Genomic DNA, 16,316 nt, shown 5'->3' with positions numbered 1-16,316 from the left:
TAAGAATGAACCTTCCTGCTCCAAACTCTGCTGTCTTCAAGAGATAAGCCTGAAGAATCTTCAGCATTTGCCACACTTGCAGTAGTGTTGGATGCCACCATCCTTCGCTGTGCTCTGTGGTTTTGTACACCCGCCCTCATGTCACTACTCTGTCCTGTAGGGACATAAGGGTCAGAGAATAAAACTTCAGAACGCAGTGGGGTTTACAAGCACTTGACACTCCCAAAAATGCTAGATCCAGAAGATTATTAGCATCTCTTTAAGACAGAGAAGTTCAATGGTGCAGGAGAGGAGACAGACAAGTATAAATATTAACGCTTTTTTTTGCCAACTGGGCTTCTTTTTAGAGTTGTTTTAAAGGGACTGTTGGGTGTATCTAAGACAGGAATCTCAAACTGGCAGCCCTCCAGCTGTTGTATAACTACAAGTCCCACCATGCCTCTGCCTTGGGAGTCATGCTTATAACTGTCAGTCTTGCAATGCCTCATGGGACTTGTAGTTTTGCAACAGCTGGAGGGCCGCCAGTTTGAGACACCTCATTTAAGACATATAGGAAGCCAGGGGCTCATTCAGCCCACCAGACTCCACCTACAACCACAGTTCAAAATCACTTAGGCTACAGTTGTTAAATAATGGGATTTTTGTACTTACTCTAAAATCCATTTGTCTGAGTTCATTGATGGACACAGCTCTCCATTATTCAGAACCACAGGGTTATATTGCCTCCTACAGGAGTAGGACACTAGGCAGAAAAAAGACTTGGCTACGCCTATGGGCAGTCCTAGATGGTATACATCCCCCTCTCTGCTATAGGCTTTCAGTTTAGTAACAAGCAGAAGTATTAAAACTTCATAGAGGGGTGGGTGCTGTGTCTGTCAATTAACTCAAAGAAATGGATTTTACGGTAAGTACAAAAATCCCATTTTCTCTTTTGTTTATTGATGGACACAGTTCTCGATTATTCAGAACCATAGGGACGTCCCCAAGCAGTGCCAAACATGAGGGGTGGGACATCAAAAATCCCAAGGCTAAACACAATAGCCAACCAGGTAAACCGGAGTTTAACAAAAAAAACTTGAGTCCAACCTGAACAATACATCCCCAAAGAGGGAAAAGACCCTCCAAACAGCAGCCTGCAAAACTTTGCGGCCAAAGGAAGCATCAGCAGATGCCAACACATCAACTTTGTATAATTTTGTGAAAGTGTGCACCTACGACCAAGTGGCCTGCCTTGCAAACCACTAATGCCTGATGACAGAAGGCCCAAGAAGCACTAAGAGCCCGAGTAGAGTGCACCGTTACACGGAAAGGAGGAACCTGACCTTTGATAGAATAGGCCTGAGTCACCGTCTGTCTGATCCATCTGGAAATGGTAGCAGAAGAAGTGGACAGCCCTTTTCTTGGCCCAGCCATGATCACAAACAGTGAGTCTGACCTCTGAAAAGACTCAGTGGCCGCCAAATACACCCAAATCGCCCGAACCAGGTCCAGGGCATGCAAAACAAATTCCTTAGGATGTTTGGGCCTGGGACAAAGGGAAGGCAATGCAATGTCTCCATTCAAATGGAAATCAGAGACTACCTTATGAAGGAATGACAGACATGGGGGAAGAACCACCTTATCTTTGTGGACAACCAAGTAGGGGGTACGACAAGATAAGGCTGCCAGCTCCAACACCCTGCGAGTAGAGGTGATAGCCACCAGAAAGGTCACCTTCTGGGCCAGCGTAAGCAGGGGAATCTCCTGAATACTTTCAAAGGGAGGCCTCTGGAGAACTGAAAGCACCAAGTTCAGATCTCACAGTGGTAGAGGAGACCGCACCGATGGAGTCAGATGTCGAATCCCTTGAATAAAGGTACGCACCAGGGAGTGCATGGCCAGGGGTCGCTGAAAAAAGAACCGCCAAGGCCAACACCTGGCCCTTGATAGTACTCAAGGCCAATTTCTGCTCGACACCTTGTTGGAGGAAGGTTAAAATTCGGGCCACCGAAAAAGAGCGAGGGTGAACCCCGGTCAACTCACATAACAAAATATACGCTTTCCATGTACGATGGTAGATCTTTCTAGAGGTAGACTTTCTAGCCTTCAGCAGTGTCAGAATCACCGACCCAGGCAAACCTCTATCCTTCAGCCCCTGGATTTCAACAGCCAAGCTGTCAAAGCCAGCGACTGTAAAGCAGGATGAAAGATCGGCCCTTGGGATAGTACATCCTTCCTGAGAGGCAGTCTCCAAGGGATTTCGGCGACCAGTCACACCAGGTCAGCGTACCAAGACCAGCGAGGCCCGTCTGGGGCCACCAGAATGATCGGAATCCCTTTGGCCTCGATCCTGCGCAAAAGCAGCGGTAGTAGCTTGAGAGGAGGAAAGGCGTAGATCAGACGATACTAGTCCCAAGGGGCCACCTGAGCATCTGTGGCATCCGCCAGAGGATCCCCTGACCTTGCCCTTGCCACAAACCTCTGTACCTTTCTGTTGAGCCGAGACACCAACAGATCCACCTCAGGGGGTGCCCCACCGGAGACATATCTGACTTAACATGTCTGGGTGAAGGGACCACTCTCCTCGGTCCAATGCCTGCTGGCTGAGATACTCCGCTTGCCAGTTTTCCACTCCTGTAATATGCACGGCGGAGAGGGCTGGAACGAAGCGTTCTACCCACCAAGGCATGCTGGCCACTTCCAGGGCTGCCAACACACTCTTTGGTCCACCCTGGTGATTGATATAGGCCACTCATTGTCCAACTGGATTCATACCGGGAGCCCCCGGGGTGGATTTGTCCAGCGATCCAAGCACAGCCTGATCAGCAAAAGCTCCAAGACATTGATCGACAGTCTGGACTCTCCCAGCGTCCAACAACCCTAAGCGGAGCTCAGTTCCAGGACACCTCCCCACCCAGACAGACTGGCATCTGTGGCGACCACTGTCCAATACAAAGGTAGAAAGGATTTGCCCTGCCGAAGAGCTGGAGAGCGAAGCAGCTAGACCAGGGACCCCTTGGTTTCCCGGCTCAGCCGAATCTGATTGTCCAGAGACCTCGGACACTTGTCCCATTTTACCAGGAACCTCGTATGGAACTGTGCAAATGGAACCACCTCAAAGGTAGACAACATTAGGCCCAGCACCCGCATGCAAGTCCGGAGGGAAGACCATCTACCGGAACCATGGTTGCCTTGTTCAACCTGGAGACAGGGCGATCCACCACTGGTGGGACAGTCCACTTCTTGAGAAGTGACTCTTCAAAGGGGTACCTCACAGCAAAGTGTTTAGGAACCACAAAGGGGCATTTTAGACACTCACATCCATTATAGACAAGCTTGTCAAAATAGGAGGGATAAGGAAATACTTTTGCCATGCAAGACGGCTTGTGGGTGCCAAAGGGAACAGGCACCTCCGCCGCAGCCTCAGCTGCATCCTCCATTTTTAAAGTCTCCAGCACAGAGGTAATCAGTGCGTCAACCAGCACCTTCTCGTGCGCAGCAACAGGTGTGGGGGAATCATCCTCACTATCTGATAGATCAGGAAGCATGGCTACAAACCCTGCAGGACGGGCCACATCCACGGCGGCAGAGGCAGATTCAGGATCTGACAAGTCAGATGAGGCAGCTCAGCTCCACATGCTGGGTCCAATGGAAAGATAAAAACCAGGGGTCAACGCCAGGGGAAAAGGAGGAGCTCCCATAGCCAAAAACACCATCCAGAGGCTCCACTGTCATGGTCACCGTTCTACAAGCATGCCGGACCAACCAAACATGACCACCGGACTACACAAACATGGCTGCTGGCCATTAGAATTACATAGGCCCCAAGGAAATAGTGCCGGCTATGGCAAAATGGCCACCCGCAGCATCCACAAGGCTCCCAGGGACCCAGGAGGGATCCCTGGAGCCCTGACATTAGCTACAGTGGAGTGGGGGATCCAGGCATGGGACCACCATCATCAGACAACGCCGCCCCCCAGCCATAAAGCCCATCCACCGGCGGCGCGCCCCTCCCACCACCAGTACAGTGCAGCACACCATCCCCTGCCACTTACCCACCCACCACGCTACCCCAGAGGAAGGGGGAGGGAAGGAGGGTCGGGGGGTACCAAGATGACCCACAGGGACCACCAAAAGGGGGATATGAGGGGAAAGAGGGGAACCCACAGGTCTGACCGTCCCAGGGAGGGGCCCGTGTCCACTCGCAGACCAAGCGTGGAGCTCTGGTCTGTGCGTGCTCACTGACCAGACTGGAGGGACCACTGAGCTAGATATTCAGACTGTCACCCAGTCTGACAGTTGATTGTAGATTTCACAATACAAAAACAGGAGAAAAAATGCCATGTAAAAGGAAAAAAATGCCAGGACCAGAGATCCCGGCAGGGAACTAGGTCCTTCCTCCTGACTAGGCAGAAAAAAAATGAAGGCCTTTTGCAGAGAGGGGGATGTATACCATCTAGGACTGCCCAGAGGCGTAGCCAAGTCTTTTTTCTGCCTAGTGTCCTACTCCTGTAGAGGGCCATATAAACCTGCAGTTCTGAATAATAGAGAGCTGTGTCCGTCAATGAACGAAAGAGAAATTTACATTTTACAGCAGCCTTTTATACTGCTTTCCTAAAACGCCAGCAGATTGAGAAATACCAAACAGAAGGTACTATGCATAGCTATAGAAGGAAAGAAAAGTTAGTGGTGTTTAAGAACAAGAATGAAAGCTTCCACCTAAAACCATTCCAGGGCTAATGTTACCGTGAGCAAACTGGACAGATATACAGGATCCCAACTCTCTGCAAACCCCCGACATGTATGTGCAGATGTCAGACAGCATCAGAAAAGAACGCGCGCATGCACCAATGTACAGAACAAGTTTTTTTTGTCAGCTGTTTGTGTGCGCACGCATGTTTGTGGGAACATACAAATTCATATGAATGCTGATTCACATGGACAAGTTGCATGGACAAATAGGCATGCAGGCGCACGGGCACGCATATCTTATACCAGTCTTGGAACCTGATGACCTATATAAGAATAAGGCTAAGCCAAGATGTTGCTGAATGGTTTTCTGCTGTTACCCTGCAACCTGTTCCTGTGATCTGCTTACCTGTTGCTGCCTCGGCCTGCTCCTGCACATGTCTCTGCTCTAATTCCCTGTTTTAACCCAGCTTGATTCTGACCTCATCTTCATTTGCCTGCTGACTTGGCTAATACCTGACTGCAGCCCTTCTCTGCTAATTTCCTGGTGTGACCTCGGCCTGCCTCCAGACCACAACTCCGTCTTCTCCCTTTCTTCCTCAGCCTGCCTTCAGACCACAACTATGCCTTCTGCCTTCCTTATTGCCTACCTCCTCAATTATTGATCATGGTTGGTCTCAGACCACACTTTTATTATGTTATGGGCTTCACGACGATAACCCCTCCTGCAGCCTTGCTCCTTGTTCATCCTCTAATCAGTCTGCATGTGCACCTCACAGTCAAACCAACCTCTCTATGCCCCTTCTTTCACTTGTTCTCCATTACAGGGGTGTTTGGCTGAGATGTTTAAGAAAAGCCCTCTTATCATCTTGGCCTCTAACCAAGTACATGATATCAGAGTGGTACCATGTACCAGATGAAGAAGCAGAACACTCCAGGCTGGGGTGAGAAATGAGGTGAAGAAAGTGGGCTTAGATCAACGAGAAACACGATAAATATGAAGGCTGCTGTCTAGTAGCTGCTTATTTGCCTGTTGCCTAACAGCCTGTGGATCCACTGCTGGGATTTCTGAGATAAGCATAAGAAACAAATAAGAAAACAGTTAGCCATCCACACGGGCAGGATTTTTGTGGATTTGTTCTGTACATGTTTACATTATTGTCATGATTTAGGGCCCAATTCACACTAAAAACTACATCTAGTGCACGTTTTTTCCTTGCATGTATGCATGCATTTACATGCAGCTGATGAGCGTTTTTATCTACATTTGACCTGTGAGGTCGCTTCTTTCTTTCCTTTGGCTTCTATGTGCACTGTGATGCTCTGTGATGCTCTGTGATGCACTGCAATAATGACAACTATGCCCATAGGATTACCTTGATTTTGGACTGTCTATGCAGTTGGAATACAGTCCACAGTAATTTTTGTCTGCAGAAAATACCAAAATAGCGTATGCAGCAACTTGATTTCATTTTATGTAGGTGGAATTACTTTTTAAAAGGCTAGTCCCCCCAGAAGAGATATTCAGTTATATCCAGTCTGGTAGGCTGTGCCACCTGCTGGTTTCTTATATCTCTTGGTTATACCAGTGGTGAGTAGGGATGAGCCGAACACCCCGCGGTTCGGTTCGCACCAGAACCTGCGAACGGACCGAAAGTTCGCACGAACGTTAGAACCCCATTGACGTCTATGGGACTCGAACGTTCGAAATCAAAAGTGCTCATTTTAAAGGCTAATTTGCATGGTATTGTCCTAAAAAGGGTTTGGGGACCCGGGTCCTACCCCAGGGGACATGTATCAATGCAAAAAAAACTTTTAAAAATGGCCGTTTTTTCGGGAGCAGTGATTTTAATGATGCTTAAAGTAAAAAAAAAAAAAAGTGAAATATTCCTTTAAATATCGTACCTGGGGGGTGTCTATAGTATGCCTGTAAAGTGGCGCGTGTTTCCCGTGTTTAGAACAGTCCCTGCACCAAATGTCATTTTTAAAGGAAAAAATCTCATTTAAAACTGCTTGCGGGTTTAATGTAATGTCCGGTCCTGGCAATATGGATGAAAATCAGTGAGACAAACACCATGGGTACCCCCCAGTCCATTACCAGGCCTTTTGGGTCTTGTATGGATATTAAGGGGAACCCCGCACCCAAATTAAAATAAGGAAAGGTGTGGGGCCACCAGGCCCTATATACTCTGAACAGCAGTATACAGGCGGTGCAAACAAGACAGGGACTGTAGGTTTGTTGTTAAGTAGAATCTGTTTGTCATTTTGAACGGGTACATTTTTAACGTGTTTAGCTCCAGCCAAAAAATCTTTTTTAAGCTTTTTGGAAAACAAAGGGAAGGGTTATCACCCCTGTGACATTTGTTTTGCTGTCTTTCCTCCTCTTTAGAAGATTTCACCTCACTTTTTGTCCCAATGACAAATGCTTTTTGAGAATTTGTTTTTTTTTTTGTGGAACAAGGATTGGAAAGCATCAGTGGAAAGGAGAAATGTTTTTCCCATATTAACTCTTACAGGAGAGAATTTCCCTTCCTAGGGGTAGATTTCATCTCACTTCCTGTTGTCTCCTTCCGTTTGCAAGTAGGAGTCGTTTGTAAGTTAGATGTTTGAAAGTAGGGGCCTGCCCTATATACTCAGCAGAAATTTGTGCCTTAGGTGTTGTTGTGGCCACAACACTGTAAGCCCTCACAGGGCCCTGCTGTGAAATATTAGATCAAGAATTGTAATTACATGCCCCTGTTGAACAGGGGCAGAAAAACTGGGCCTTTGGTGGCGGTGGTGGTGGTGCTGGTGCCACATCACTGTAAGTCCTCACTCGCTCTTGGTGGGTGCAGAAATGGGCCCTGCTGTGAAATATTAGATCAAGAATTGTAATTACATGCCCCTGTTGAACAGGGGCAGAAAAATTGGGCCTTTGGTGGTGGTGGTGGTGGTGCTGGTGCCACAACACTGCAACCCCTCACAGACACTCTAGTTGGAACGCAGGAACGAGCCCTGCTGCAAAGTATTGCATCAAAAATTGTAATTACACGCCCCTGTTAAACAGGGGCAGAAAAATTGGGCCTTAGGCACTGGGGCTGGTGCCACAACACTGCAACCCCTCACAGACACTCTAGTTGGAACGCAGGAACAAGCCCTGCTGCAAAGTATTGCATCAAAAATTGTAATTACACGCCCCTGTTAAACAGGGGCTGAAAAATTGTACCTTAGGCACTGGTGGTGGCGCCCAGAACCAAAAATGTTCTTACAAGCTATCAGCATGATGATTGAGGAGGAAGAGGATAATTACTCAGGGATAGTCACTCAGCATCAGCATAGGCAGTCTTTGAAGGGATCTGAGATTTCAAAAAAAATTATTCGGTTACATCAGCATCAGGTGCTTGGTAGCTGGTGGTGATCCAAGACTGATTCATTTTTATGAAGGTCAGTCGATCGACTGAGTCGGTGGACAGACGCACCCTGTGATCGGTTACCACGCCTCCAGCAGCACTGAATGTGCGTTCCGAAAGAACGCTGGATGCAGGACAGGCCAGTAGCTCAATTGCATACTGTGCAAGCTCTGGCCAGTGATCCATCCTCAAGACCCAGTAACCCAGAGGATTTTCGGTGGGAAAGGTGTCCAAGTCTGATCTTGCCCCTAGGTATTCCTGCACCATGTAAAACAGACGCTGGCGATGGTTGCTGGAACCGATCATACCTTGGGGCTGCAGACCAAAAAATTGTCTGAACGCATCGGTCAGACGGCCACCTTCTCCACCGCTCCTTCTTTGACTGACCGAAGCCTCAGCAACACGTTGTCCAGAAACAGGAGTTTGTAACCTCCCAGTCTCTGGGAACGCGTTGCACAGACCTTTCTGCAAGGCCTCCCGAAGATGTTTCATCCTCTGCTCCCTCTGTGATGGCAAGATAAGGTCCGCAACCTTACCCTTGTAACGTGGATCAAGGAGGGTTGCCAGCCAGTATTGGTCCTTCTCCTTGATACCACGAATACGAGGATCCTTCCGCAGGCTTTGCAGGATCAGGGAGGCCATGCAGCGTAGGTTTCCTGAGGCATTCGGTCCGGAGTCCTCTGGGTCACTAAGGACGACATGGTCCGCAGCCACCTCCTCCCAGCCACGTACAAGTCCATGTGTTTCTTGGGACTGATCCCTTAAAGACTGCTGCTGATGCTGAGTGCCAGGCTCCACCTCCATACTGACACAATCTTCCTCCTCCTCCTCCTCCTCCTCCTCTTCCTGTGTGATCGGCGGGCACGCAGGAACACTGTCTGGATAAAGGGGGCCTTGAGAGCTAAGGAAGTCCTCCTCTTCCTGCCTCTGTTCTGCCTCAAGTGCCCTGTCCATTATTCCACGCAGAGTGTGCTCCAACAGGTGGACAAGGGGGATAGTGTCACTGATGCATGCACTGTCACTGCTCACCATCCTCGTGGCCTCCTGAAATGGTGATAGGACAGTGCATGCATCCCTGATCATGGCCCACTGGCGTGGGGAAAAAAAAACAAGCTCCCCTGACCCTGTCCTGGTGCCATAGTCGCACAGGTACTCATTGATGGCCCTCTGCTGCGTGTGCAGCCGCTGCAGCATGGCCAACGTTGAGTTCCACCTGGTGGGCATGTCACAGATTAGGCGGTTCTTGGGCAGGTTAAACTCCTTTTGGAGGTCCGTCAGCCGAGCACTGGCATTATATGACCGGCGGAAATGCACACAGGCTTTCCTGGCCTGCCTCAGGACATCCTGTAAGCCCGGGTACCTGCCCAAGAACCGCTGCACCACCAAGTTAAGGACGTGAGCCAAACAGGGCACATGGGTCATTTGTCCCTGTCGGAGGGCAGAGAGGAGGTTGGTGCCATTGTCGCAAACCACCATTCCTGCCTTAAGTTGGCGTGGCGTCAACCACCTCTGAACCTGCCCCTGCAGAGCTGACAGAACCTCTGCCCCAGTGTGGCTCCTGTCCCCCAAGCACACCAGCTCAAGCACCGCATGGCATCTTTTGGCCTGCGTACGTGCATAGCCCCTTGAACGGCTACGGAGCACCGCTGGTTCCGAGGACAAAGCACAGGAAGAGGCCATGGAGGAAGAAGAAGAGGAGGGGGTGGAGGAGAGAGGTGTGTCACAATCATTAGCATTTTGGAGGCGTGGTGGTGGAACAACCTCCAACACTACTGCACCTTGTCCTGCATCCTTCCCAGCTGCCAGCAGAGTCACCCAATGTGCCGTGAAACTTAGGTAACGTCCCTGTCCATGCCTGCTGGACCATGAGTCAGCGGTAATATGCACCTTACCGCTGACCGCCCTGTCCAGCGAGGCATGGACATTGCCTTCCACATGCCGGTAGAGAGCCGGAATCGCCTTCCGTGAGAAAAAGTGGCCTTTGGGTACCTGCCACTGAGGAACCGCACATTCCACAAACTCACGGAAGGGGGCAGAGTCTACCAACTGAAAAGGCAGCAGTTGAAGTGCTAGCAATTTTGCCAAGCTAGCATTCAACCGCTGGGCATGTGGATGGCTGGGAGCAAACTTCTTTCGGCGGTGCAGCAGCTGGGGCAGGGAAATTTGCCTGGTACAATCTGACGTCGGTGTACGAAAAGCAGATTGCCCACAAGTACTTGGCTGTGACACACCTAATTCTACACCTTCATTCCTCTCAGTGCAGGTCTCAGAGAGGACTGAAGGTCTAGTGGGGTTGAAAATCTCAGCTGATGAGGAGCAAGGAGAGGTCCTCTTTGTTCTTTGGTGTGGGTCTTTTAGATACACTTGCCAATGAACTGCATGGCAGGTTAACATATGTCTGGTCAAGCATGTGGTACCCAAGCGGGAGATGTTTTGGCCACGCGAGATACGCTTGAGACATATGTTGCAAATAGCAGCGGTGCGATCTGATGCACTCGTCTCAAAAAAGGCCCACACCAAAGAACTTTTTGAATAACGCGCAGAGACTGCAGCGCCCTGCACATGTGGAGTTTTGGGGTGTGATGAAGTCAATGTGCTGCCCTTAGGCTGGCCCCTGGAGGGCATCCTGCCTCGTTGGTGATGTGCCGCCTCCTCCTCCTCCTCCTCCTCTCTCCTATCAGGCACCCACGTTGAGTCAGTGACCTCATCATCCCCTCCCTCCTCATCACTGGAGCAAACCTGGCAGTATGCTGCAGCAGGGGGAGCATGACTGCCAGATTGCTGTCCTTTTTGGGCACCCCCTCTGTCCGTGCTCATGTTACTGCCTTCATCAAGCTCAGTATCATCATCAGAGCCTTCCAAACGCTGGGCATCCTCCTGGAGCATGTACCCAACACTGTGGTCAAACAGTTCGAGGGACTCCTCAGGAGGACATTGTGGGGCTAGGGAAGGAGTCACTGATGACATTGAGCTGAGGGAAGAGGCCGCTGCTTTGCCAGACAAAGTACCCTGGGCATGGGTGAGAGAGGATGAGGAGGATGAGGACGGCTTGGTCATCCACTCGACCAAGTCTTTCGCATGTTGCGGCTCAACACGGCCAGCTGCCGAAAAAAGGCCAAGCGTGTCCCACGGCCACGTGCTGATGAGGATGCACCGTCACCACGACCAGCACTAGACACAGAGCCTGCTTGCCCTCTCTTATTGGCTTGTGACTGTCTGCCTCTCCTTCTTGGCCTTCCAGACATACTAATGGCCTGTAGCTGCACTAAGCGGGGATATATATATATATATATATATGTACTGATACTGCAGCTAGCAAAATCAACTGCCTGCCTGTAGTATGAGAACACCACCAACCTTCTACAGGTAGCTTTAGCTGAACACTGTGAGGTGGACGCACCCCACTAACTTGTAGGTTTAGCTGAACACTGTGAGCAGGACGCACTGCACTAACTGTAAATAGTCTAGCTGCTTGACTTTGGTACTAATAGGATCAAAAGAACACCAGCAATTTTCTTCAGGTAGCTGTATTTACTGTAACAAGACAAGCCTGCCTGTCAGTAAGAAGATAACAGGAACGGATCTAGCTGAACACTGTGAGCAGGACGCACCCCACTAGCTTGTAGGTTTAGCTGAACACTGTGAGGTGGACGCACCCCACTAACTTGTAGGTTTAGCTGAACACTGTGAGCAGGACGCACCCCACTAACTTGTAGTTTTAGCTGAATACTGTGAGCAGGATGCACTGCCCTAACTGTAAATAGTCTAGCTGCCTGACTGTGGTACTAATAGGATCAAAAGAACACCAGCAATTTTCTTCAGGTAGCTGTGTTTACTGTAACAAGACAAGCCTGCCTGTCAGTAAGAAGATAACAGGAACAGATCTAGCTGAACACTGTGAGCAGGACGCACCCCACTAACTTGTAGGTTTAGCTGAACTCTGTGAGCAGGACGCACCCCACTAACTTGTAGTTTTAGCTGAACACTGTGAGCAGGACACACTGCACTAACTGTAAATAGTCTAGCTGCCTGACTGTGGTACTAATAGGATCAAAAGAACACCAGCAATTTTCTTCAGATAGCTGTATTTACTGTAACAAGACAAGCCTGCCTGTCAGTAAGAAGATAACAGGAACGGATCTAGCTGAACACTGTGAGCAGGACGCACCCCACTAGCTTGTAGATTTAGCTGAACACTGTGAGGTGGACGCACCCCACTAACTTGTAGGTTTAGCTGAACACTGTGAGCAGGACGCACCCCACTAACTTGTAGTTTTAGCTGAACACTGTGAGCAGGACGCACTGCACTAACTGTAAATAGTCTAGCTGCCTGACTGTGGTACTAATAGGATCAAAAGAACACCAGCAATTTTCTTCAGGTAGCTGTATTTACTGTAACAAGACAAGCCTGCCTGTCAGTAAGAAGATAACAGGAACGGATCTAGCTGAACACTGTGAGCAGGACGCACCCCACTAGCTTGTAGATTTAGCTGAACACTGTGAGGTGGACGCACCACACTAACTTGTAGGTTTAGCTGAACACTGTGAGCAGGACGCACCCCACTAACTTGTAGTTTTAGCTGAACACTGTGAGCAGGACGCACTGCACTAACTGTAAATAGTCTAGCTGCCTGACTGTGGTACTAATAGGATCAAAAGAACACCAGCAATTTTCTTCAGGTAGCTTTATATACTGTAATAAGACAAGCCTGCCTGTCAGTAAGAAGATAACAGGAACGGATCTAGCTGAACACTGTGAGCAGGACACACTGCACTAACTGTAAATAGTCTAGCTGCCTGACTGTGGTACTAATAGGATCAAAAGAACACCAGTAATTTTCTTCAGGTAGCTGTAAATACTGTAACAAGACAAGCCTGCCTGTCAGTAGGAAGATAACAGGAACGGATCTAGCTAAACTGAATACAGTGTATATATATATATGCAACACCTGGGATTCATATATATACACAATACACTGTAAGTGCAGCTAACTGACTGACTATTCTGCCTAATCTAGCTAACTCAAATGAAATGACACTGTCTCTCTCTCTCTCTATCTCTCAGCAGCCGGAACACACTGCACAGGGCCGCCGTGCAGGCGGCCTTATATAGTGTGGGGCGTGTACTAAATCCCCTGAGCCATAATTGGCCAAAGCCTCCTTGGCTTTGGCCAATTACGGCTCTCTGTTCAGGTGGCAATGTGATTGGCCAAGCATGCGGGTCATAGTGCATGCTTGGCCAATCATCAGCCAGCAATGCACTGCGATGCCACAGTGAATTATGGGCCGTGACGCGCCACACGAATTTGGCGCGAACGGCCCATATCGTTCGCAATTCGGCGAACGACCGAACAGCCGATGTTCGAGTCGAACATGGGTTCGACTCGAACACGAAGCTCATCCCTAGTGGTGAGACATCCTTCTCATATTTTCTAGCTCCATTCCCTCCCACTTTGGAATTTTTGTTGTTCCCACCGAACTTTGGGTGTTCCTATTTCTCCTGTTGCATTTTGCAAAATATAAAATACATTTGAAAATCCAACTAGGAGAGAGGGCTCCACTTGTAATGGCCTTATCAAAACTACAGACCTGAAAACTCTAGCAGCGATATTTCTCCAGAAAAGCATATGAGAAATACAAAATGTTGTGCTTATCCAATGTTTCAGTTTGAGGGGAAGTGACACTGAGAAGCAGAAATATGATTTGCACTGCTCACCTGGAACCTGCTAATTCAGTCACATCAGCACATTATAAGATAAATATGGGCAAAACATTTTGACCATACTTCTAATGTGGGTCACAGGACTGCACTTATTTTTGCTCCCCTGTGACCCAGAGTCAGCTTTTAGCAGGCTATTGCCCCTCTCACCTGACATGCCAGGCTCTAAACTAACCAGACTTTATTGTCGTGATTCACCCAGCTGCCTAAATGACAGCTGGCTCTGCCTCTCAGAACATATCTGAAAGCCAAAGCCAGCTTCTCCCGTCCCATCTCCAGCCTGGCGCTCCAGTGAGCACTGGTGGAGTAGAACAGAGAGTGGCGACTGACAGACACTCCTTTATGCTACAAGCAGACTGAGAACTGATAGATCAGCGGTCATTTGATCACTCAGTTCTTGGTTTTAGAGCCAGCATTGAACAGCAACAGCATCACACCCATGCTGCAGCATAGAGGGGAGTAAGGATGCTTGTTTTTTTTATAAACCCCATACTTCCCCTTTAATGTGCAGACTTTGTAACCACTTTAATCAGGTCAAAGTCATAATCTATAAATTACTCTGATTATGAAAGGAAGAGATGCATACCTAGTTTATCTACACTAAAACCCTCTGCTGCTGCCAGTTCAGACTGAAAGAAATCATAGTCAAACTTGCTGATGTCCTCAGAGCCACGTTCAGCTGGAAACCCAATGTAAAGATATCCACTGTTTGAACCAAGGATTAGACGGTCCTGGGGACATAAGAGTTTGTATTAAAGAAAACCACAGTAATACCTGATCAAAGATCAACCGGTTAAAATTATAAACATTTTCTTTTCTAGATTTGCAGATATTTTTGACTGTTAACAAAAAAACATTAGACGCATCACATAATTTCAATAAACATACTGTATGTCAAGTAACTTCATTTATTTCCATTCCATGACATATCCAAATCTATATGACAAATGGCTGAAAAAGTAACCTTATACCATCTATCTAATAGGATGGCATAAACAAGTCATAATTAAAACCCACAACTCCCTTCATAGCTTACCAGGTATTGCAGTTTAGTGTCCATGGCAATTGAAACTCCATTAACAACAACTTTAGCCTTGCCATAAGGTTTTATTAACACCTTGTTTTCAAAGTTAGTGAAAGTAGCGTGCTTTGGTAAAATTCTAAGCAAGAAAAAAGTTACAGTTAAAACTGAGATAACCATTAACCATTACCTTTTAACATCACATGCACCACATACAAGACTTGCACATAATTTTATTAGACAACAAGTATGTACAATAACCTCTTTACAAGGCACCCCAAAGTCCAGACTCCCAACTTGAGATTCTGTGCAACAACAGAACTGTACAATCTGCTATAAGAACAGTACAAGCTTTCAAGCAAACAATGTCTACACTAAATTTAATGTAGGTTGATCTGCAATTTTCTGCAATGGGAAGGAAGTCTTACCAGCCTGGTTTCATGAGTCCCAGTGCAGAGAAAGTAACCGTAGGGTCTTTCACCTCTACCATTACCAGCCAATGTTCAAGAGATCATGGAAGATACCCATCTTTCTAAGGTTTAGCACTGCTTACACACACCATATAGTTCTCTTTTATATCACTTGGGATGTTGCATCCCACTTGTTATCATTCAGACACTGATTAATGTACTTCACAGAGCCAGCAAATAGTTTTTAAATAGATCATTTAAAAACTGAATTTTTATCAAAAGAAAGCTCTATATGTTTAAAAAATTATATACATTTGTGTGGGTACAGTGTTGCATGATTAATTCTCATTCTAACAGTGACAGTGCTGAAAACTGAAAAATGGCCTGGGTGGGAGGAGGATGAAATAGTCCAGTTACGTTCAGCATTGTCATTACCTGAAATGCATATTTATATTGAGTTGCTTGTAAAACGTAAATCAGGCTTGCAGTGGAAGTGCCTGCTGCGTAATCTTCTTATTCAGCAGTCACTATATTCTGCTTCATTAAACATATTGGGGGAGAGGGAGTGTTTTGAAGTCAGTGGTTCCATAAAAGATCCAGGCACCCATCATTTCAGAGAAGGTCAGTAATGAGAATAGTGTATCAGGCTTTGACTAGCTACTTAATACATACCCCAGTCCCCTCAAGGTAATTGCATTAGAAGGAGCCTGGCCAATGTCAGATGACCCTGAAGCAAGAGAATGGAGTAAACTTTACCATATGATACCACTTTTTGCTGAACTACAATACAAGGTAAATTCTCTGAATTACTAGCATGTGACGTGAAATGGTGTACACTTGTAATATCTATTCATGTGTAGGAAAAGCTCTATTTTTCAAAATTCCTATATGATGGGATGCTTAAAGTATCGTAGTTCACTTCACTTAACTAACCTAAATTAGAAATAGGCGTCCTCCTCCACCTGGCTGCTTTCCACTATCAATTGACACGAGAAAGAAGATTAATATTGTAATTTAGAGTGAAATAGCTAGTTCATCTCATTTTATCCCACTACTGCACATGTCAAGAGAAGTCACAGCTAACTGGGAAGAGTATTTCCTTATTGTCA

The 16,316-nt window shown here is 47.5% G+C and overlaps 1 protein-coding gene across 1 annotated transcript in view; it reads right to left on the bottom strand.

The window, feature by feature from the left end:
- The window catches only part of LOC141141285 (kinesin-like protein KIF28P), a 94,331-nt gene that overhangs the window by 21,164 nt on the left and 56,851 nt on the right, over positions 1–16,316 (bottom strand). Inside the window, 3 exon segments of the mRNA XM_073628959.1 lie at positions 14,363–14,507; positions 14,813–14,936; positions 15,880–15,934. Of these exon segments, the coding sequence (XP_073485060.1) occupies positions 14,363–14,507; positions 14,813–14,936; positions 15,880–15,934 (324 nt within the window).

Source organism: Aquarana catesbeiana, linkage group LG04 (assembly GCF_042186555.1).
Source record: "Aquarana catesbeiana isolate 2022-GZ linkage group LG04, ASM4218655v1, whole genome shotgun sequence".
Lineage (NCBI taxonomy): Eukaryota > Metazoa > Chordata > Amphibia > Anura > Ranidae > Aquarana > Aquarana catesbeiana.
This window is presented reverse-complemented; position numbering and strand designations above follow the sequence as displayed.